A 23,534-nucleotide genomic window follows, 5' to 3' on the forward strand; every position below is an offset into this window, starting at 1 on the left:
CATTGTTCCGGAGCATAGCTTTTCCCATGTTTCATTCTTTATCTTTATGTTTAGATCTTTTTCCCATTTTTGTTTAGGTTTACAGTTTGTTTCCTCGTTCTCCTTTTCTTGCAGTTTGATGTACATGTTTGTTATAAATTTTTAAATTATCATTGTGTCTGTAATCACATATTCAAAATTGCTTCCTTCTGGTAACCTCATACTGTTTCCCAATTTGTCCTTCAAGTAGGTTTTTAGTTGGTGGTATGCAAACCTTGTATCGTGAGTTATATTATATTTGTCCTTCATTTGTTCAAAAGATAATAATTTATTTTTCAAAAAACAATTTTCTATTCTTTTGATCCCTTTTCTCTCCCATTCTCTGAAGGAAAGGTTATTTATTGTGAAAGGGATTAGTTGATTTGTGTCAATATTAATTTTGGTAGTTGATAATTTATTTCATTCCTTTCTACGTGAATCTTCTTCCAAATGTTGAGCAGATGGTGCAGTACTGGTGAAATCTTCTAGTTGTAGAAAAAAAACCTCATCCTGGGTGAGGACCTCATCCAGCTCTAGCCTTAGGGGCTGTTGAGGGAGCTGGAGCAGGGCGGAATCTTGGACTGAGCGGTTGGCACTGTAAAGAGATTGGAAGTGTTTTGACCATCGGTTGAGAATGGAGATCTTGTCGCTGAGGAGGACTTTGCCATCTGAGCTGCGCAGCGGGCTTTGGACTTGGGGTGAGGGGCCGTACACAGCCTTTAGAGCCTCGTAGAAACCCCTGAAGTCGCCAATGTCCGCGCTGAGCTGGGTTTGCTTGGCGAGGCTAGTCCACCACTCATTTTGGATCTCCCGGAGTTCGCGCTGAAGATGGCTGCATGCGCGACGGAAGGCTTGTTTCTTCTCTGGACAGGACGGCTTTGTAAGGTGAGCCTGGTGGGCAGCTCGCTTCTTTGCCAGCAGCTCCTGGATTTCCTGGCTCTTTTCGTCGAACCAGTCCTTGTTTTTCCTGGAGGAGAAGCCCAGTACCTCTTCAGTGGATTGCAGTATGGTAGTCTTCAACTGATCCCAGAGGGTTTCAGGGTATGGGTCCGTGAGGCGGATTGCATCGTCGAGCTTTGCCTGGAAGTTTCCTCTCGCTTCGTCTGACTGCAGGTTTCCAACATTGAACCTCTTTCATATAAGACAATCGAACAACTGAAAAGTGGCAAAGCAGCAGGTATGGATGGAATCCCCCCAGAGGTCTGGAAGGCTTGCGGCAAAACTCTGCATGTCAAACTGCATGAGTTTTTCAAGCTTTGTTGGGACCAAGGAAAACTGCCTCAGGACCTTTGTGATGCCACCATCATCACCCTGTACAAAAACAAAGGCAAGAAATCAGACTGCTCAAACTACAGGGGAATCACGCTGCTCTCCATTGCAGGCAAAATCTTCGCTAGGATTCTACTAAATAGAATAATACCTAGTGTCGCCGAGAATATTCTCCCAGAATCACAGTGCGGCTTTCGCGCAAACAGAGGAACTACTGACATGGTCTTTGCCCTCAGACAGCTCCAAGAAAAGTGCAGAGAACCAAACAAAGGACTCTACATCACCTTTGTTGACCTCACCAAAGCCTTCGACACCGTGAGCAGGAAAGGGCTTTGGCAAATACTAGAGCGCATCGGATGTCCCCCAAAGTTCCTCAACATGATTATCCAACTGCACGAAAACCAACAAGGTCGGGTCAGATACAGCAATGAGCTCTCTGAACCCTTCTCCATTAACAATGGCGTGAAGCAAGGCTGTGTTCTCGCACCAACCCTCTTTTCAATCTTCTTCAGCATGATGCTGAACCAAGCCATGAAAGACCTCAACAATGAAGACGCTGTTTACATCTGAGGCGCCTGCAAGCTCACACCAAGACACAAGAGAAACTTGTCCGTGAACTACTCTTTGCAGACGATGCCGCTTTAGTTGCCTATTCAGAGCGAGCTCTTCAGCGCTTGACGTCCTGTTTTGCGGAAACTGCCAAAATATTTGGCCTGGAAGTCAGCCTGAAGAAAACTGAGGTCCTCCATCAGCCAGCTCCCCACCATGACTACCAGCCCCTCCACATCTCCATCGGGCACACAAAACTCAAAACGGTCAACCAGTTTACCTATCTCGGCTGCACCATTTCATCAGATGCAAGGATCGACAACGAGATAGACAACAGACTCGCCAAGGCAAATAGCGCCTTTGGAAGACTACACAAAAGAGTCTGGAAAAACAACCAACTGAAAAACCTCACAAAGATAAGCGTATACAGAGCCGTTGTCATACCCACACTCCTGTTCGGCTCCGAATCATGGGCCCTCTACCGGCATCACCTACGGTTCCTAGAACGCTTCCACCAGCGTTGTTTCCGCTCCATCCTCAACATTCATTGGAGCGCTTTCATCCCTAACGACGAAGTACTCGAGATGGCAGAGGTCGACAGCATCGACTCCACGCTGCTAAAGATCCAGCTCGCTGGGTGGGTCACGTCTCCAGAATGGAGGACCATCGCCTTCCCAAGATCATGTTATATGGCGAGCTCTCCACTGGCCACCATGACAGAGGTGCACTAAAGAAAAGGTACAAGGACTGCCTATAGAAATCTCTTGGTGCCTGCCACATTGACCACCGCCAGTGGGCTGATATCGCCTCAAACTGTGTATCTTGGCGCCTCACAGTTCGGCGGGCAGCAACCTCCTTTGAAGAAGACCACAGAGCCCACCTCACTGACAAAAGGCAAAGGAGGAAAAACCCAACACCCAACCCCAACCCACCAATTTTCCCCTGCAACCGCTGCAACCGTGTCTGCCTGTCCCGCATCGGACTTGTCAGCCACAAACGAGTCGGCAGCTGACGTGGACATTTACCCCCTCCATAAATCTTCGTCCGCGAAGCCAAGCCAAAGAAAGAAAAGAAGAAAAAAACCCCAAAAATAAGACCAAAAGGAAGAAAAAACCCATACTAATCCAGCCTCTCGCACTAAACACATTCACCAGCAAATATTAAGTGTCGGCTCTCAGACGTCGGATGGAAAACCCCCAGAGCATCCTGCCTAAGTAATCAAATTATGATAACACTCCATGAATGTCCCCATATCTTGTCAAATTCAACCAATTCTAATTTTCTCCAAACTCAAACAAGACATAACCATTGCATACAAGTTGGTGCTCTGCTGTCTTTCCATCTTATCAAAATTGCTTGTATGGCCATCAATGAAGTAAAAGCTACTATTCTTTTTTTAAACTTTATTTATTCGTTCAAAAAACAAATAATATATGACATATACAGCAATTAAACATGAACTTTTTTTATATATATAAAAAAAAGAAAAAAGAAAAAGAAAAAAAAATCGCCCCCACTTCAGCCAACTCTTCTAATTCTTTTTTGAGTGAATTCAAGGAAATTCTCTCTTCTAGAGAAGAACCAAACAAAGCAATAAAAGGGCATGGTTCTAATTTAATCTTAAGAATCTGTGATAGAGTTTGAAAGAATTGTTCCCAATATTCTTGTAGATCTGGACACTCTCAGAACATGTGAACCAGAGAGGCCTCAAAACATTTTACATTTGTCACAAAGTGGATGAACATCAGGATAAAAATTAGATAATTTAACTTTGGTCATATGTAGTCCATGTACAATTTTAAATTGTATTAAACAATGTCATGCACAGATCAAGCCGGTAATCCAAATATTCATCTGAAATTGATGTATTCAAGTCTCATTCCCATTCATTCCCATCCCTGAACATATTCTTAGGTCCATCAATACAGGAAAGATATCAATAAGATTGAAAGAGTGAAGAGAAGATTTACGAGGAGGTTGCCTGGAATTCAGGAAATAAGTTACTGGGAAAGGTTAAACAAGTTAGGACTTTATTCCCTGTAGCGTAGAAGAATGAGGGGAGATTTGATAGAGATATTTACAATTATGAAGGGTCTAGACAGAATAGATGTAGGTAGGCTTTTTCCACTGAGGGTAGGTGAGATACAAACCAGGTGACATAGGTTAAGGGTGAAAGGGGAAAAGTTTAGGGGAAACATTAGGGGGAACTTCTTCACTCAAAAAGTGCTAGGAGTGTGGATCGAGCTGCCGTCTGAAGTGGTGAATGCAAGCTCAATTTACATTTTTTTTAGAAGATTTTAGGCAGGTACATGGATTAGAGGGGCATGGAGGGCTATGGACTGGGTGCAGTCAGTGAGACTGGGGACGATAATAGTTTGTCACAGACTAGAAAGGCTTGTTTCTGTGTGGTATTGTTCTATGGTTCTGCATGTTCTCCACCCATCAAGGAGTGATCTTGGAGTGAAGATAAGTTAACTGAAACAGCAAATGCTGTGAAAGTTCAAGTTTACTGCCACATGCACCAAAGTGCATTGAAAAAGTTTGCTTTGCTAGCATTCCAGCTGGACACACCATGCCTAGTGTAACAAGCAAAACTGTACAGAAGTGCAGAGTGACTTAGAAAGTTGGTATGGAGGAAATGCAACATAATTTTACTAGTGTGAGGATTATTCAGGTGTCTGATCACAGTGGAAAAGAGACTGCCCTTGAATATCGTGTCATGAATCTTCCTGATGGGAGGAGGGGTGGGATGAGTCTTTTGATATGTGGCTTGCTTTTCCAAGATAGCGGAAAGTATTGATGGAGCAGAAGGGAGTTTATGTGATGGTCTAAGCAGTGTTCATAATTCTCTGCAGACTCTTGCAGTCTTGGGCAGAGCAGTTCCCATCCCATGCAGTGTTGCACTCTGATTGGATACTTTGAATTGTACATTTGTAGAAGTTGTTAAGGGACATTGGTGATGTGCCATATTTCCTTGGGCTTCTGAGGCAGTCAAGGCACTGTTGCACTCTCTTGGCCATGTCATCAATGTGGGTGGTCCATTACAAGTTGCTTGAGATGTTTACTCCAAAAAACTTAAACCTGTCTCCCATATTCACCTGTGCATCATTGATGTGGACTGGAAAATGAGCTCCACCCTTTCTCCGGATGTCTACAGCCAGCTCCTTGGTCTTGCTTACAGTGAGGGAGAGATTGTTGACCTGGCACCAAGCCATACGTCCCTCTATCATTCTTTGACATTTCAAATTGTTGTTAGAGATCCTGCCTGTGAGGGGGGGGGGGGGGGGGGGGCGGGAGGTCATCTATGAATTTATTGATGGAGTTGGAGTGGTCTGGCCACACAGCCGTGAATGCACAAGAAGTATAGTAGAGGGGTGAGTGCATAGCCTTGTCATGCCCTGATGTTGAGGATAATTGTGGAGGATAGATCAATCCTTAGTGCTGTCTGGAGTTTGCACCTCTCCCTGTGACCATGTGGGTTCTTCCTGGTTACTCCCACAACCCAAAGGTGCGCTGGTCAGTGTGTCAATTGGCAGCTGAAGAAAGTCTCCTCAACTTGATAAGTGATTGGTGGAATTTGGGGCTGTTTGGGAATGTGGGGAGAAATAAAAAAATGTTATAACAAAGTTTTAATTGTTCTTAAAAAAGCGCTTACTTTGCAGTTTCCTTTTTGCATGCATTTTATCCTTAATGAGGGTTTGTCTGAATTGTGCCTGATGGTTGGTAGATATTTGGTGGGCTGAATTGCCAGTTTCCCTCTTGTGGACTCTATGACCATCGTTCCAATAAATCTCAGTCCTGGTATGCTGATGTGCTCTGAATGCTCTCATTAACATTAATAATTCTTTTTAGATCTGCAACCATTGGATCTCCTCTCAGAAGTTGCTGAAGCCCCTCAGATGGAGGTATATGGAATCAGGATGGTTCAGGAACATGGAGTGCGTGGACTGCGATTCAGTAAGGATAAGAAGGCAGTCAGCTTCTCGGCATCTCTCATCTTCAAAGCCTGTAATTACTTCCCAGTTGAATTCTCCATTGTCATCTCATTGAAAGTGAACAGCTTGACAGTAAAGGTACTTCCAAAATTGACCAATGGGATATTAAAGAGCTCCATGACATAGTACCCTTGCACTTTGCTTTGTTTGTTATTGTAGGAGACTAAACATTGAGGAATGAGTTGAATGCATTACTATGCAACAGCATAGTTTTGATATGATGTCTCTGATCCAGAAGGATTGTGGGGGGGGGGGGGGGGTGGGGGGTTCCAAGTCCCTATCCTGGAACAGGGGATGTCCTGTGTGCTGTTGGAAGACAAAGGATTCAATAGCACTATTTAAGAGAAGGCCAGGATGATTTTCTCTGGTTTAAAAAAGATTCTCAGGCCTGAAATGATAGTAATATATCTTTACCTCCTATGGGTGGTTTGAGACTAGCTGAGTTCCTCCAAGATTTCTGTGTTCTGGTTTTCTCTGATGTCTTGGCCAGTATTTATTCCATGCCTAAAATGACAATGATCAGATCATCGGGTCAGTTAGTACAATTGCTGTTTGCAGGAATTTAGTGCGCGTAGTTTGGGGCACAATGTGAAGATAAATACGGAGGCCTATTGTTAAAAAAAATGTAAAGAGATTCTAAATGATTATAAATGGGTCAAATATGTGAGCAAAGGTCTGGCAAATGGAGCACAATGTGGGAAAAAATGTGAAAAATAATAAATATGTTATCTGCACCGTAGGAGATTGTAGGACTGAGATGTAAAGGGATCTGGGTATCACTGCATGACTTACAAAAAGCTAACATGTGGATGCAATAAACAGAATGGTTTTGTTTATTACAAGGAATTGAATACAAAAGGGCATTGGTGAGAACCCGTGTCATAATTTTCTGGGACGTAAAGTCATGTCACCTGCGCATGAAACAAAGAACGGGAGTCAGAATGAGTTTTGAGTTCCTTTGCTCACTCTTTAACATATTTTCTGGGAGATGAATGTGATAACATACCTCCAAATTTTGGTTCTTGTTTTGTAAATTCACTGAGGCTGAATTTCCATAAACTTAACCGGGGAGGAGGGGGTGTCACCTGTGTTGGGCTCCTTATTTAAGTAAAGGTGTGAATGTATTGGAAACATTTCAGAGTTCACTGAAGCAATTACTGGATTATCTCAATGAGGACAGATTAGACATAAATGTGTCTACTGGTGATTGGAAGAATGAGTGGTAATTCAATTCAAATATAAGATCCTGAGGAGGTCCTGGAAGAGTATATATGGAGAGATGTTTCCTTTTCTTGGAAAGAGTGGTTCTAGGGCAGCAGTTGCAAAAACAATAATGTGTTGTCCATCTAAAACAAAGATGAGGCATGCTTTTGTTCTTTCTCAGAGGGCTGTGCATCTTTAAAGGGTAGTAGAAGCAGAAACATCAAATATATTTAAGACAGGTTGATAGATTCTTAATAAGTTGGGGGGGGGGTGGTGGTGTGGTGGTGAAGTATTGCAGGAAGATGCTTTAGAGAGGGTGCAGAGTAGATTCACCAGGATGTTGCCTGGATGGGAGAACATTTCACATGAAGCAAGTTTCAAAGAGCTGGGATTTTTCCAGCTGCGCTGGATGGGTCACGTCTCCAGAATGGAGGACCATCTCCTTCCCAAGATCGTATTATATGGCGAGCTCTCCACTGGCCACCGTGACAGAGGTGCACCAAAGAAAAGGTACAAGGACTGCCTAAAGAAATCTCTTGGTGCCTGCCACATTGACCACCGCCAGTGGGCTGATAACGCCTCAAACCGTGCATCTTGGCGCCTCACAGTTTGGCGGGCAGCAACCTCCTTTGAAGAAGACCGCAGTGCCCACCTCACTGACAAAAGGCAAAGGAGGAAAAACCCAACACCCAACCCCAACCAACCAATTTTCCCTTGCAACCGCTGCAATCGTGTCTGCCTGTCCCGCATCGGACTTGTCAGCCACAAACGAGCCTGCAGCTGACGTGGACTTTTTACCCCCTCCATAAATCTTCGTCCGCGAAGCCAAGCCAAAGAAGATAAGATTATGAGGACAGCCAGCTCTTTTTTTGTGGGGTGACAACAAATACCATCTGTTTAGGGTGAGTGGAGGAAAGTTCAGAGGAGATGACAGAGGTACATTTTTTTTACATAGAGACTGGTAGGTGCCTGGAATGTGTTGCTGGGGGTGGTGGTGGAGCCTGCCACAATAAGGACATTAAAAAGATTCTTAGGTAGGCATATGGAGGAAAAATAGAGGATTATGGGTATGAGGTAGGGAGAAAATAGATAGTTGTGGAGTCAGCTTACATAGGCCAGCACAATATCGTGAGCTGTAAAGCAAATACTGTGCTACAATGTTCTATAAATCAGTGGTTCTCAACCTTTTTCTTTCCATTCACATCCCACTTTAAGTAATCCCTATGCCATTGGTGCTCTGTGATTAGTAAGGGATTGCTTAAGGTGGGATGTGAGTGGGAAGGGAAGGTTGAGAATCACTGCTGTAGACACAATTGTGACTGAAATATTTTGCTTGAGAAAAATTGTCATTGGCCCATTTCCTTTAGAGTTATGAAACCGTGCACATAACAAGTCAATTAGATACGATTAAAACTGGTTTTCAAAATTTTTCTTTCCACCCACATCCCACCTTAAGCAATCCCTTACTAATCACAGAGCACCAATGGCATAGGGATTACTTAAAGTGGGATGTGAGTGGAAAGAAAAAGGTTGCGAACCACTGCTCTATATTCTACTGTGCGCAGATAAGATTATGGAATTGTGGCATGGATCAGATGAGCCATGATTGTAGCAGCTACTAATCAGACTGACCTACTCTGCTCATAATGAGATTGACTGGATGCTTCCTTATTGCAGCTCCAAAGATGCTCAGTCCCAAACAGAAATGGCTAGAAATGCTTTCATGTTAACTGTGTTTCTATCTCTTCAGACACTCCCTGTGTTGCTTGTTTTCTTTCCGAGTTCCAGATCCACTGTATTTTGTTGCCCACACGAAGGTCGTGGTCAGAGAAATAAGGCACAAAAATTGCCCCTTTGGCCCACTGAGTCCATGCTGACCATTGGTTTACACTAATCTTTCATTAATCCTGTGTTTTTTATTCTCCCCACAATCCCAGAAACTGCCTCCAAATTCTACCACTTATCTACACACAATTTTACAGTGGCCAATTAACCTACCAACCCGCATGTCTTTGGGATGTGGGTAGTGGAGATTGAAACTGGGTCTCTGCTGCTTTTAGACAGTGGAACTACCAGCTACGCTGAGGTCACAATGGTTTGAGAGGAAGGAAAGCTTTCCTTTCCCCAGCAGTTTCCTGTCACCGTGACTATGGGAGAGCAGTGCCGCAGCTTTTGAATGTGGAACTGTTCACATACTGCCACGCAGCATGTTGGGTCTGGCCAAGAGGAACATTGGAGGCCTTCAGGGTCTTTGGTGTGTTGCTAATGCATTCCCATCCATTCTGCCAAGAGATCCTGTGACAGCTTGGTCTGTATTTGCTGAGCAAATGGGTTAGATGAGAGAAAGCAATTAGAACATGTTTATTGTCATCTGACTGTACATATATAACCAGGTGAAACAGCATTCCCAGCTAAATCAGTGCTATCTGTTTGCCTTTGTCCACTTAGAAGAAAAAAATGTAATTCAGTGGAGCAAAAGGAGGTCATGCCAATCTAAAGAGTGGCAGGAACACCAGAGAGCCATGTAGTGGTATAGCAAGTAGAGCCACCCCCTCCCAGCACCAAAGATCTGAGTTTAATCCTGATCTCTGGTAATGTCTGTGTACAAGTTTCCTCGTTCTTCGCGTGACACTGTGGGTTATTCCCTTAAAATGTAAATTTTTTACAGAGAGAACTCATGCATGGGGAAACCCCTGATGGTTTCCCCCAGGTGCTCCATTTCCCACACCCCAAACAAGTGTTGGTGGGTTGGTTAATTGACTGATGCAAATTGCCACTTGTAATTGGTGAGTGGTGGAATGAACAGGGAAGATAAAATGAGATGAATGTAGAAATAGTGCAGATGTTTGAAGGCCAGGGTGGGATGAAGAACCTGTTTCTTTGCTGCTTCTGCATGTGAAATCAATTGTAACAAAAACTATCAGGGGTTTCCCCATGCATGAGTTCTCGGTAAAAAATTTACATTTTAAGGGAATGAAGCACGAAGGAGATAGGAGTAGAGACAAATTAATCTATCCTTTTATTTGAAACCAAAGTGTCTGATCAAACATGATTTGCCCATGGGAAGGTCTTACGATGGACACTGATAATGGGGTGAAGGGGAAGTATTGCATTTGCTTGTCATTGGATGTTCCTTGCTCCTATTTGGGAGAGCAATCGGGCCAAAGCTAACACTGCATCTGAAGGATCACAGCAGTAATAGTGCTAGCCTCAGACTGGAGGTGGGAAGATTGCAATGGTCATACACCGGCACAATGATGATAGAAGTGTGTGGGGCGCTGGTGTTGATTTATCAAGGAAAGGGGCCTCGGAGACACATTGGAAATCTTGCCTGCTCATCATGTGAATTATTATTGCTTCCTAGAAGAATGAGTACATACTCGCATTGCTCCAAGAGGACTTAAACCACTTGCTGCTGGGACTGAGGATTTCGCCTGACAAGGTCCACCTGGAGTTCGCCCTTAGCGACCTGCCCAGCAGTCGCAGGGAGCGGGTAACCTTCCAGGATGTCTACCTGGCTGACCGCCAGTGGCACACCTTAGTGCTGGCTGTGTCGGCCAATTTTGTGTCTCTTGCTGTGGACTGCTGCCCTCCAATTGACATGTGAGTAACTTTCCATTCCACTCTGGCCAAGGGTCCAGCTGACATTCAGCCCATTTGTTTGTAAGTTACCCAACCCCATCTACTGATAACACTCAATTCCCATCTACTGACGATAGCCAACCCAATCTCAGAATGACACCCTTTCTTTGTTATATTAAACATATTGTAGTAAACAATACAGAATCGAATAGTAAAAACAGAAACATCAACGTATTGCAATGCATGAAACAATGTGCCTTTCTCCTCAATTTGGAATAATCAAAAAGAGGAAACAAATTGTTATTGACACCCCATTTAACCTATCCTAATGACACCCAACCTGCATCTTCAAATGACACCAAACCTCCATCTCCTAATGACACCCAAACTGCATCTCCTAATGACACCCAACCTCCATCTCCTAATGACACCCAACCTCCATCTCCTAATGACACCCAACCTCCATCTCCTAATGACACCCAACCTCCATTTCTCAATGACACCCAAGCATCATTTCCCAATGACAACCAGCCACCATCTCCTAATGACATTCATCCACCATATCCTAATGACACCCAACCACCATCTCCTAATGATACCCAACCTCCATATCCTAATGACACCCAACCTCTATCTCCTAATGACACCCAACCTCCATCTCCTAATGACACCCAACCTCCATCTCCTAATGACACCCAACCTCCATTTCTCAATGACACCCAAGCATCATTTCCCAATGACAACCAACCACCATCTCCTAATGACACTCATCCACCATATCCTAATGACACCCAATCACCATCTCCTAATGGCACCCAACAACCATCTCCTAATGGCACCCAACCACCATCTCCTAATGCCACCCAACCACCATCTCCTAATGGCACCCAACCACCATCTCCAAATGGCACCCAACCACCATCTCCAAATGGCACCCAACCACCATCTCCAAGTGACATCCAACCTGCATCTCCTAATGACACCCAACCTGAATCTTCTATTGACACCCAACCTCCATCTCCTAATGACACCCAACCTCCATCTCCTAATGACACCCAACCTCCATTTCTCAATGACACCCAAGCATCATTTCCCAATGACAACCAACCACCATCTCCTAATGACACTCATCCACCATATCCTAATGACACCCAATCACCATCTCCTAATGGCACCCAACAACCATCTCCTAATGGCACCCAACCACCATCTCCTAATGCCACCCAACCACCATCTCCTAATGGCACCCAACCACCATCTCCAAATGGCACCCAACCACCATCTCCAAATGGCACCCAACCACCATCTCCAAGTGACATCCAACCTGCATCTCCTAATGACACCCAACCTGAATCTTCTATTGACACCCAACCTACATCTCCTAATGACACCCAACCTCCATCACCAAATGACACCAAACCTCCATCTTCTAATGACATTCAACCACCATCTCCAAATGACACTCAAACTGCATCTCCTAATAACACCCAACCTGAATCTTCTATTGACACCCAACCTACATCTCCAAATGACACCCAACCTCCATCACCAAATGACACCAAAACTCCATTTCTCAATGACACACAAGCATCATTTCCCAATGGCATCCAACCACCATCTCCTAATGGCACCCAACCACCATCTCCTAATGCCACCCAACCACCATCTCCTAATGCCACCCAACCACCATCTCCTAATGACACCCAACCACCATCTCCAAATGGCACCCAACCACCATCTCCAAATGGCACCCAACCACCATCTCCTAATGACACCCAACCTGAATCTTCTATTGACACCCAACCTGGTGGTTGGTTGTCATTGGGAAATGATGCTTGGGTGTCATTGAGAAATGGAGGTTGGGTGTCATTTAGAGATGGTGGTTGGGTGCCATTTGGAGATGGTAGTTGGGTGCCATTTGGAGATGGTGGTTGGGTGTCATTAGGAGATGGTGGTTGGGTGCCATTTTGAGATGGTGGTTGGGTGTCATTAGGAGATGGAGGTTGGGTGTCATTTGGAGATGGTGGTTGGGTGTCATTTGGAGATGGATATTGGGTGTCATTAGGAGATGGAGGTTGAGTGTCATTAGGAGATGGTGGATGAATGTCATTAGGAGATGGTGGTTGGTTGTCATTGGGAAATGATGCTTGGGTGTCATTGAGAAATGAATGTTGGGTGTCATTAGGAGATGGAGGTTGGGTGTCATTAGGAGATGGTGGTTGGGTGTCATTAGGAGATGGTGGTTGGGTGCCATTTGGAGATGGTGGTTGGGTGCCATTAGGAGTTGGTGGTTTGTTGGGTGACACCCAACAAGCACCATTTAATTCTGTGGTAGTGGGAATTTGGCAGCCTAGAGGGCAGTGAGCAACAGGACAGATGTAAAAGAACTGGCAAAAAAAAATTGAGCTAGGAGATGAGAAGATATTTTTGAACAGAGCTTTTATAATCTGGAACACAGAAGGTGCTGGAGAAACTCAGTACATTTCGCAGCATCTAAAGGAAGTAAAGGGTATCTAATGTTTCATGCCTAAGGCCTTTGTTTCAATGTGTATGAGCAAAAAGCCGAATATGTTGCCCGATTGAATGGTGGAATAAATAACAGCTTCTGGAGGGGAATGAGGTTTTACATTGAGAATTTCAAGATCTTGGAAATGAACCAGGGAGTGAGAGTTTCAGAGTACCTGTAAAGCCAGTAAAGGCATGATGAACTGCATTGGAACAGTGAAGGATATGTTGTATGGACTAGACTGTGTGAAGCATTATTGTGTGATCGAATTAAGATGATTTTCTGAAATGTGGAACATCACCTTTTATTTTTCTCCCTTTCTCTCTCTCTCCTTTCCTCTATCCCTCCCACCCTCCTCCCTCTATCTCCTTTCAACATACTCCAACACATACACTCTCACTCTCTTTGTCTATCTCTCTCACACACTCACACTCGCTCACTCATTCACTCACACTCTCTCTCCCTTCCCCACCCTCTCTTTCATCTGACTGTATCTTTTTCGGTTTCTCTCTCAAACATATGTACACACATTCCCACTCTGTCTCTGCTTCTCTTTCTTTCATCTCCCTCGCTCTCTTTCTCTCTATACATGTCTCTCTGACCCATTTGCTAGGTAGATGCTACATTTCAGACATTTGTCTCCTCAGTAGGATTTGGCTCACTTTTACCCATTTCCCCCCCCTCTGGTATACGTCCTAATGGGAAACATACTTTCAACAGGTATCTGGATGTTCCTTTCCCGGATTACTTAGGTACAGCAAGATCTCGATTTTACATTGGGAACAGGAGGAGAAGGAAAGGACTGTTTTCAGTAAGTGTGTAAGGGAAGGGTACAGATCAGAATTAAAGTGCATCAGCTTTCTCTGACCATGAAATGCAAATACAGTAAAACTGTCCAACTATTCAGAAATCTAACTGGTTCAGCCTCTGGCTCACTGGGTGATGCTTTGCAATTTCTCCCCAGTCCCACCCTTCCCTTGGAGACACTGGGCCCTGCGCATCCCCATGTTCCTCCAAGGCTCAGTAGGGTCCCAGTTTCTGTGCTCCCAGGAGAGTGGGGCTCCAGTTCCTGTGCTCCCTGGACAATGGGGCTCTAGTCCTGTGCTCCCAAGATTGTGGAACCCCAGTTCTTGTGCTCCCAAGAGTCAGTGGGGCCTCAGTTCCTGCATTTTCCTATCAACTACTAGAGAATTTATTATAATATTGTGTAGCATCAAAAAATACAAATTAAATGTGTGTTGAGGAATTAATAATTATTACATCCAATAAACCTGCTGGTTCAGCACCTCCAAAGTCCCCAGAAAGCCAGATTATTGGGGGTTTACTGTAGCAAAATAAAGATGGCTTTAAATTGGGGGTGGCACAGTTAACATAGCGGTTAGTGCAATGCTATGATGCACCAGTGACGTGGGTTTGAATCTTGAACTGTCTGTATGGAGTTTGTATGTTCTCCCTGTATTCTTGTGGGTTTCCTCTCACATTCCAAAGATGCATGGGGTTTGTAGGTTAATTAATCACATTGATACATTTGGGCAACGTGGGGTCATGGGCCAGTTGCTGATTTTCTACTTTAAAGTTTTTAACATTTAATTATGAAATTGGATTAGACTTATTTCTGCTGAACTGAAACACGGATGCAGGTAACACTAGTGAAACTTTGCAAGAAGTCATGAAGATATTTGAAATTTAGCTTGAAGTGGCTTTGGGTTGGTTTTTACCCAGCAATACAGTTATACATGTGGGGGCCTCACTCAATTCTGTGCACCTCCCTATATTCAGCATTGGTGTTAGCTCTTAAAGGCATAGTCCAACGAGGAACAAATTTCTCTCTGAAACCATCAAGAACTTTCCTGAGCGGTAACCATTTAACTTTAAGGCATCAGAGCATGGTGGAAATTATAAATGTTGAATTCTGTGCACAGTATGAGAATTGCCTGATATTGGTGAGGTGAATGATTGGACAGTGAAACAGAGAACTTTCCTGAACACATACACATGCACTTAAAATTAGAAGGAGATTAAGTTAAATTAATAGTTATAAGTTAGATTGATCCTGTTGTTAAGTTTAAAGAAAATTAAAAGCAACTTCTGTTTAAGTAACCATTGTCTTGGTGAATTTCTATTGTTGCTGGGTTTTGGGATCCTCTGGGCTCGTAGTAGAATCATCTTCTGTGGAGTATCCTGTGGAAGGTATACTTTCTGTAGTAATCTGAGCCTTCCCAGAGAGCTCTCACTCATCAGAAACATAGGGATGTTGAAGCCAGCCACTTCAGTCACTCGGGATGGGATTTATCTGTTACATTCACTGCAGATGGACACGTCAAATAAGGTGTGGAGGCTCGTGAGCATCACCAGCCTACTTCTGAATAGTTGTTGTGACTGGATAATATTGTCATATACATTGTACAATGTACATAGGCTGCAAAATTTCCTGTGTGACCTGCTGAGCTTTCCCAGCACATTTGTGTATTGCAGTTGATCCTGGTATCAGCAGATTTTCTTGTTTAACACTGAAATTCTTACTTGCTGCAACTGAGCAGGTTTTTTGTTGAAAAACCCCCCACAAAACCACTAAAAAATGACAATAAAATACAATTGAATTAAAAAGAGACAATAAATGCAAACAGTAGATAGATAATACATATTTAGTTAGCCTCCTGCAGAATAAATGGCAACAGGGCAGGGAGTCTTTTGTAGTGTTGGAGCAGTACCTGATTTAATGTAACATTAAGGTTCCCTTTGTAAAATATATGATATATTTCAGCTTTTGCCTGCTGTGAGGCAAACAAAGACTCTCCATAGGCCCTGCAGTCAACATTAGTGTGATTAGGCAGCCAAATCCACCAAGTACCCCCTGTCACCCTGGTCACAACCTCTTGTCACCACTTCCTTTGGGCAGAAGGTACAAAAGCTCCAGGTTCAAGAGCCGGATAGCTGCTGGAAAGAAACTGTCTTTAAACCAAGAGGTGCTGGCCAAGGTGATGGGGGTCCTTTATGATGATGGCTGTCTCAGGGAGTCCCAGCACTGTCACCTACTTCATAGCAGGATGCAGAGGCTGTGAGCCCTTGACTTGATCCTGCTGCTCTCCAGCTCCTGCCTCGTGGATCTCCTGGTTTCTCCATGCTGTTCTTCTTCCAGTGGCAGCAGCTATCTGACTGCCAAAGACTGTGTGTCATGCAGGGCATGATGGGGGTGGGTGGGAGTGGGCAAGGTCTGTGCATCAGCTGCAAGATAACCCTGTAGACCGATGGATGCTGAAAGATCCCAACCCCAGGGAACTGTGATGCTTCCTGCTGCGTTCCTGCTGGTCATTGTATTTGCTTGTCACTCGTGTGGTTAGAAAGTGCATATAATGTGACGAGCCAGTGCCACAGGGGCCTGCTTTTGTCCCTGAGGACTTGGACTTTCAGCTGCAGCTGATATGGGAAATCTCCAGTTGCCTCAGGACGAAGGATTTATCTGAAGGAGGAAAGCAAGGAAGCAGGCCCTTCAGCCCATCAATTCTGTGCAGCCATCAAAGAACTATCACTGCTCATCACATTTACTAGACTTGGTCTGTGACCTGTCCCCATGATAAAATTCTTCCTGTGACCCACTCATTGAAGAAGTGGCTACCTGTAATCAGGGAGGGGAGCAAGACTGGCATGCCTTGGTGCCCAAGATTCCCCTCCTTCTCACCCAAGAGACTGCCTGCTTCTCATGGAAATCAAAGCTGATCACTCCTGGCAGTCAGAGTGCCTGGCCAACTGAAAATTACAGCAGTTAATGGCAGGGGTGATCTTGACCTTGAGCAGACAAGGCATGTCTTCAGATCTCCCATAAGTGTGGTCAGGTGTGGCTCTTAATGAATAAATCAGGTCTTGGTAGGAAGTAGTATCTCTGAGAGCTCTTGATGGATAGGCTTTTCCTTCTCCCCTGAGCTCCCCAAGATTGGGCAGTGACAAAGGGAAGTATTTCCATGACCTGCAGGAAAGGTTGACATTCCAGTGATGCTGGTTGTGGTTTGGAAGTTGTGAGTTTAGCAGTCATAGAAACATAGAAGATAGGAGCAGGAGTAGGTCATTCGACCCTTCGAGCCTGCTCCGCCATTCAACGAGATCATGGCTGATCTTAAAGTTCAGTACCCCGTCCCTGCCTTCTCTCCGTAACCTTTAATACCCTTATACTGAAGAAATAGATCTAATTCCCTCTTAAATATATTTAATGAACCTGCCTCCACTGCTCTCTGTGGCAATGAATTCCACAGATTCACCACCCTCTGGGTATAGAAATTCCTCCTCATCTCGGTCCTAAATAGTTTGCCTATTATCCTCAAACCATGGCCCCGGGTTCTGGATTTTCCCATCATTGGAAAAATCCCATCTGCATCCATTCTGTCCAGTCCTGCCAGAATTTTATATGTCTCTATGAGATCCCCTCTCAATCTTCTAAACTCCAGGGAGTACAATCCCAATTTGCGCAATCTTTCCTCAAAAGTCATTCCTGCCATTCCAGGTATCAGCCTGGTGAATCGCCTCTGCACTCCCTCCATTGCAAGAACATCCTTCCTTAGATAAGGTGACCAAAACTGCACACAGTACTCCAGGTGGGGTCTCACCAAGGCCCTGTACAGCTGCAGTAAGGTATCCTTATTCCTACACTCAAACCCTCTTGATATTAAGGCCAACATTCCATTTGCTTTTTTAACCGCCTGCTGTAACTGCATGCTCGCCTTCAGAGACTGATGCACAAGTACCCCTAGGTCTCTCTGCACTTCCCCATCTCTTAATCTATTGCCATTCAAATAGTAATCTGCCCTCCGGTTTGTATTACCAAAGTGGATAACCTCACATTTATCGACATTGTAGTGCATTTGTCATGTATCTGCCCAGTCCTTCAATTTATCCAAATCACACTGGAGCTTCCTGACCCCCTCTTCCATGCACAAAACCCCTCCTAGCTTAGTGTCATCTGCAAATTTGGAGATATTACATCCAATCCCCTCATCCAGATCATTAATGTAAATTGTGAACAGCTGGGGTCCCAGTACAGATCCCTGTGGTACCCCACTGGTCACCGCCTGCCACTCAGAAAACGAGCCATTTATCCCAACTCTCTGTCTTCTACCTGCCAGCCAGTTCTCAATCCACATCAATACTTTGCCCCCAATCCCATGAGCCTTGATTTTGGAAGCCAGTCGTTTATGCGGGACCTTATCAAAGGCCTTTTGGAAGTCCAGGTACACCACATCCACTGGCTCTCCATCTATTTTACCTGTCACCATCTCAAAGAATTCCAAATCCATGTTGACTCCGTCCGATCCCTTCTCTGCTAGTCATATGCTCCGCTATTACATCCTTAATAATGGATTCCATCATTTTGCCCACTACTGATGTAAGGCTCACCGGCCGACAATTCCCCGCTTTTTCTCTACCCCCCTTTTTAAATAGTGGGGTAACATTAGCTACCCTCCAATCCATGGGTACTGATCCTGAGTCTATCGAGTTCTGGAAAATAATTCTTAAAGCATCTGCTATCTGAATGGCCACTTCCTTGAGTACCCTAGGATGTAGATTATCAGGCCCTTGGGATTTATCTGCCTTCAATCCCATCAATTTCCCCAAGACCATGTCCTTAGAGATACTGATTTCTTTCAGTTCCTCCCTTGCATTAGTCTCTATGTTTCCCAACATCCTTGGGAGGTTATTTGTATCCTCTCTTGTAAAAAAAGAACAAAAGTAAGAATTTAATTGGTCTGCCATTTCCTTATTCCCCATTATATATTCCCCTGATTCCGACTGCAAAGGACCTACTCTGGTTTTCACGAATCTTTTCCTCTTGACATATTTATAAAAGCTTTTGCAGTCGGTTTTTATATTTGCCGCAAGCTTACTTGCGTAATTTATTTTTGCTCTCTTGATTAATCCCTTTGTCCTCCTTTGCTGCATCTTGAACTGCTCCCAGTCTTCGGTTGCGGTACTTTTTTTGGCCAATTGATATGCTCTCTCTTTGGACCCAATGCTATCTCTAATTTCCCTTGTTATCCACGGTTGAGTCACCTTTTTTGGTTTATTTTTATGCCAAACCGGTATAAACAATTTTTGTAATTTCTCCATTAGATCTGTGAATGCTTTCCATTGTCTATCCACAGTCAACTCCCCCATAAACACCACCCAATCAATCTTACTCAACTCCCGTCTCATACCATCATAATTCCCTTTATTTAAATTCAGGACCTTACTCTCGGTTTTAATTTCATCACTCTCCATGTCGAGTGAGAATTCGATCATATTGTGATCGCTCCTACCCAAAGGGCCTCATACAACAAGATTGCTGATTAGCCCCTTATCATTGCATAATACCCAATCTAAAATGGCCTGCTCCCGAGTTGGTTCCTTGACACATTGGTCTAGATAACCGTCCCGTAAACATTCAAGGAATTCCTCCTCCTCTGTATTTTTACCAATTTGACTAGTCCAATCTATATGCAAATTAAAGTCTCCCATGATGACAGCTGTTCCCTTATTGCACGCTTTTCTAATTTCTCTTTTAATGCCTTCCCTCACCTCTACACTACTATTTGGAGGCCTATATACCACCCCCACTAACGTTTTCCGCCCCTTGCTATTCCTCAGTTCTACCCATATAGATTCCGCATCTTCTGAGTTAATATCCTTCCTGTCAATCGTGTCGGTCCCTTCTCTCACCATCAATACTACCCCACCCCCTTTTCTTTCTTGCCGATCCCTCCTAAATATCGTATACCCCGGGATGTTAAGTTCCCAGGCTTGCCAACCCTGCAGCCATGTTTCTGTAATCCCAATCAAATCATATTTGTTTATCTCAATTTCCACAGCCAATTCATCTACCTTGTTCCGAATGCTTCTTGCATTAAGATATAAAGCCTTCAGATTTGCTTTTTTCACCCTCCTTGCTCTTTCTGATTTTTTACTTTCGCTGCCTAACCTAACTTTTCCTGTTTTATCCTTTCTGTCCTTTGGCCTATCATACAGGTTCCCACCCCCCTGCCAAATTAGTTTAAACTGCACCCGACGTCTGTACCAAACCTAGCTGCCAATATATTGACCCCTTTTGGGTTTAGGCGTAACCCATCCTTCTTGTAGAGATCATGCCTTCCCCAAAAGAGATCCCAATGATCCAAGAAGCCAAAACCCTGTCCTTTACACCAGCCCCTCAGCCACACATTCATTTTTCTTAACCTTCCATTTTTGTCCTCAGTTGCACTTGGCACAGGTAGCAAACCAGAGATCACCACCCTGGCTGTCCTATTTCTTAGTTTCTGTCCTAGCTCTCTGTAATCATTTTTAAGTACTTCCTTTTTATCTATGTAATTGGTACCCACATGTTCCAAGACATCAGGCTGTTCACCTTCCCCTTTTAGAATTCCCTGGACCCGATTTGAGATATCCCGCACCCTTGCACCAGGGAGGCAGCACACCATGCGGGCATACCTATCTGGCTCACAGAATCTCCTGTCTGTATTTCTGACAATGTTGTCCCCAATGACCACTGCATTCCTCTTTACCTTTTGGTCCACCATGTCAGGCTCAGTGCCAGCGACCTGGTTACTGCTGCCAGCTTCTGTCAGGTCATCTCCCTCAACAGCATCCAACAAAATATACCTGTTACTGAGAGGGATATTCACAGGTGTGCTCTCCATTTTCCTGGTATTTTTCTTCCCACCCCTGACAGTTACCCACTTACCTGACACATCTGATCTTGGGGTATCTATGTCCCTGAAAGTTGAATCTATCAACTCCTCACTCTCCCTTACCAGCCATAGGTCCTCAAGTTGCAGCTTCAGTTCCCCAACTCGGTCCTTAAGGAACTGCATCTCGGTGCACCTGACGCAGCTGTGGCTATTTGGGAGGGTGGGACTCACCCATGGTTCCCACATCTGACATCCAGTACAAAGCACTAACCCCATAGGCATGACTGAGCTAAAATAATGCCACTTACCCTTCTCCTTGCCTGCTTTTGCCTAAGCCTGTTGAGCCAAAGGCTGGAAGTCCCACTCCTTCGGTGCCCCACTCACTCAGTGCGCCGCTCCTCGCTGGCCACTCCCTCCCCTTTTACTCCTTTTACTGGCCCCTTGACCAATTGACCAATTAACCCAGTCACTCTCTCCAAGCTCCTACTCCTCTGACTCACAGCTCAAACTCCAGCTGCTGCCTCCTCAGACTCCCAGCCCGATTTGAGTAGGCCCAAGCCCCAGTAAGCCCTTGTATTTAACTGCTTACCTCCACGTCACTCTCTCCGAGCTTCTCCTCCTTCGACTCCCAGCTCGAATTTACATATAGATTGGACTAGCCAAATTAGTAAGTCCAGCTATTTATTCTACTCACCCTCTGATGCTGTCTCTTGGCTCCTCCTCCTCTCACCCGACACCAGGCACTGACTCACTGTCTCCTCTGACCCTGAGTCTGACCTTTCCTGGATTTTATTGCTGTGTGTAGCTTGAATAAAAGCTCTCATGACTGGAGGGAGAACAAATGCTTTTATTTGCTTATAACTGAGGGTAGAGTCTTACAGTGATCTTTAGAAGTGTTCTGGGTTTAGGTGGGAAACCAGGGTTATATGTGAGCAGAGGTGCACCAAAGAAGAGGTACAAGGACTGCCTAAAGAAATCGCTTGGTGCCTGCCACATTGACCACCGCCAGAGGGCTGATATCGCCCCCAACCGTGCATCTTGGCGCCTCACAGTTCGGCGGGCAGCAACCTCCTTTGAAGAAGACCGCAGAGCCCACCTCACTGACAAAAGACAAAGGAGGAAAAACCCAACACCCAACCGCAACCAACCAATTTTTCCTTGCAACCGCTGCAACCGTGTCTGCCTGTCCCGCATCGGACTTGTCAGCCACAAACGAGCCTGCAGCTGATGAGGACATTTACCACTCCATAAATCTTTGTCTGCGAAGCCAAGCCAAAGAAGATGTGAGCAGATGGGGGCGGAGCCAGCCATCGGCACAGCACACTACCAGTGAACCCAGTTCACTACATTCATCCCTTCCTACAGAATTTAGGGTCTGTGAATGAAGACAGAGAACATGGGTTCAGAGAAGAAAAAAAGTCAAAAAATATAGTTAATTACAAATTTACAGATTTAAGTAGTCCAGTGGTCTGGAGATCCTGGTGGAGCACCTGAGCACCGGTAGGCCTTGGACTCCTTGAGTCTCCTGGTCCCCTTGTGAGGGAGAAGCAGCAGGCTGGGTCTCCAGCTCAACGGTGGAAGGGGATGCACTTTCCTCCTGAACCGGATCCTCAGAGATCCTGACTGGGGGTGGCGAGAATGAGATCCGTGGCTTGCAGGGCACTGTTCTGGTAGGTGCCAGGTTCCTGATGGAGACTGTGTCATCCCTGCCATCTGGGCACTCCTCATAAGTGCACGTGGGATTGGCGTGGAGCAGTTTTACCCTTTCCACCAGGGGGTTGGTGTTGCTTCTCCTCACGCACCTCCTGAGAAGGACCAGACCAGGAGTGGTGAGCCAGGTTGGAAGTGTAGTTCCCGATGCCGACCTTCTTTTGAAATTGAATAGGAGCTCATGAGGAGTAGTGTTGGTCATGGTACATAATAGCAACTAGATAGAATGGAGTGCCATAGGGAGGACTTCCTGCCAGTGTGAGTTTGGAAGGTCTTTTGACTTCAGGGCCACTTTGACAGCCTTCCAGACTATGGCGTTTTGTTTTTCAACCTGCCCATTCCCCTGGGGGTGTACCTAATAATCCTGCTGGATGCGATGTCCCTCACCAGCAGATACTGACATAGTTTGTCACTCATAAAGGATGAGACCCAGTCACTATGAATATAGCTGGGATTCCCAAACAGGGCGAAATGGAGTCTAGGGCCTTTATGACTGATGAAGTGGGTGTGTCTGGACATGGAATGGCAAATGGGAAGCGGGAGTGCTCATCAATGACAGAGAGGAAGAAAGTGTTCCAGTTCGTGGAGGGGAGAGGTCCCTTAAAATCAACACTGAGCCGTTCAAAGGGCCTGGATGACTTGATCAGGTGCACCTTTGCGGGACGGCAGAAGTGCGGCTTGCACTCCACGCTGACCTGGCATGACCTGGCCATTTCCCTGACGTCTTCCATGGAGTAGGGCAGATTGTGTGCCTTGACTAAATGAGCCATGTGGGTAACCCCTGGATGGCAGAGCTCATCATGCAGAGACTGCAGTTGGCTGGTGTGTGCAAAGGCACAGCTTCCTCTGGATAAGGCATCTGGAGGGCCATTAAGGGTTTCTGGCCAATAGGCAATGTCATAATTGTAGGTGGAGAGTTCGATCCTCCACCTCGCAATTTTGTTATTTTTGATTTGTCCCCTCTTGACATTATTAAACATGAATGCAATATCGGGCTGGTCAGTGAGGAGTGTAAATTTCGTACTGTGGGGATATTATACACACACACTG

The 23,534-nt window shown here is 45.0% G+C and overlaps 1 protein-coding gene across 3 annotated transcripts in view; it reads left to right on the forward strand.

Moving 5' to 3' along the window:
- Window positions 1-23,534, forward strand: part of LOC138761679 (thrombospondin-type laminin G domain and EAR repeat-containing protein-like) — a 126,737-nt gene that overhangs the window by 24,616 nt on the left and 78,587 nt on the right. For all 3 annotated transcript variants that reach the window (XM_069934250.1, XM_069934248.1, XM_069934251.1), the window contains exons 2-4: window positions 5,689-5,909; window positions 10,399-10,637; window positions 13,843-13,933. In XM_069934250.1, coding sequence (XP_069790351.1) covers window positions 5,689-5,909; window positions 10,399-10,637; window positions 13,843-13,933 — 551 coding nt within the window. The remainder of the gene's footprint in view (window positions 1-5,688; window positions 5,910-10,398; window positions 10,638-13,842; window positions 13,934-23,534) is intronic.

Source organism: Narcine bancroftii, chromosome 4 (genome assembly GCF_036971445.1).
Source record: "Narcine bancroftii isolate sNarBan1 chromosome 4, sNarBan1.hap1, whole genome shotgun sequence".
NCBI lineage: Eukaryota > Metazoa > Chordata > Chondrichthyes > Torpediniformes > Narcinidae > Narcine > Narcine bancroftii.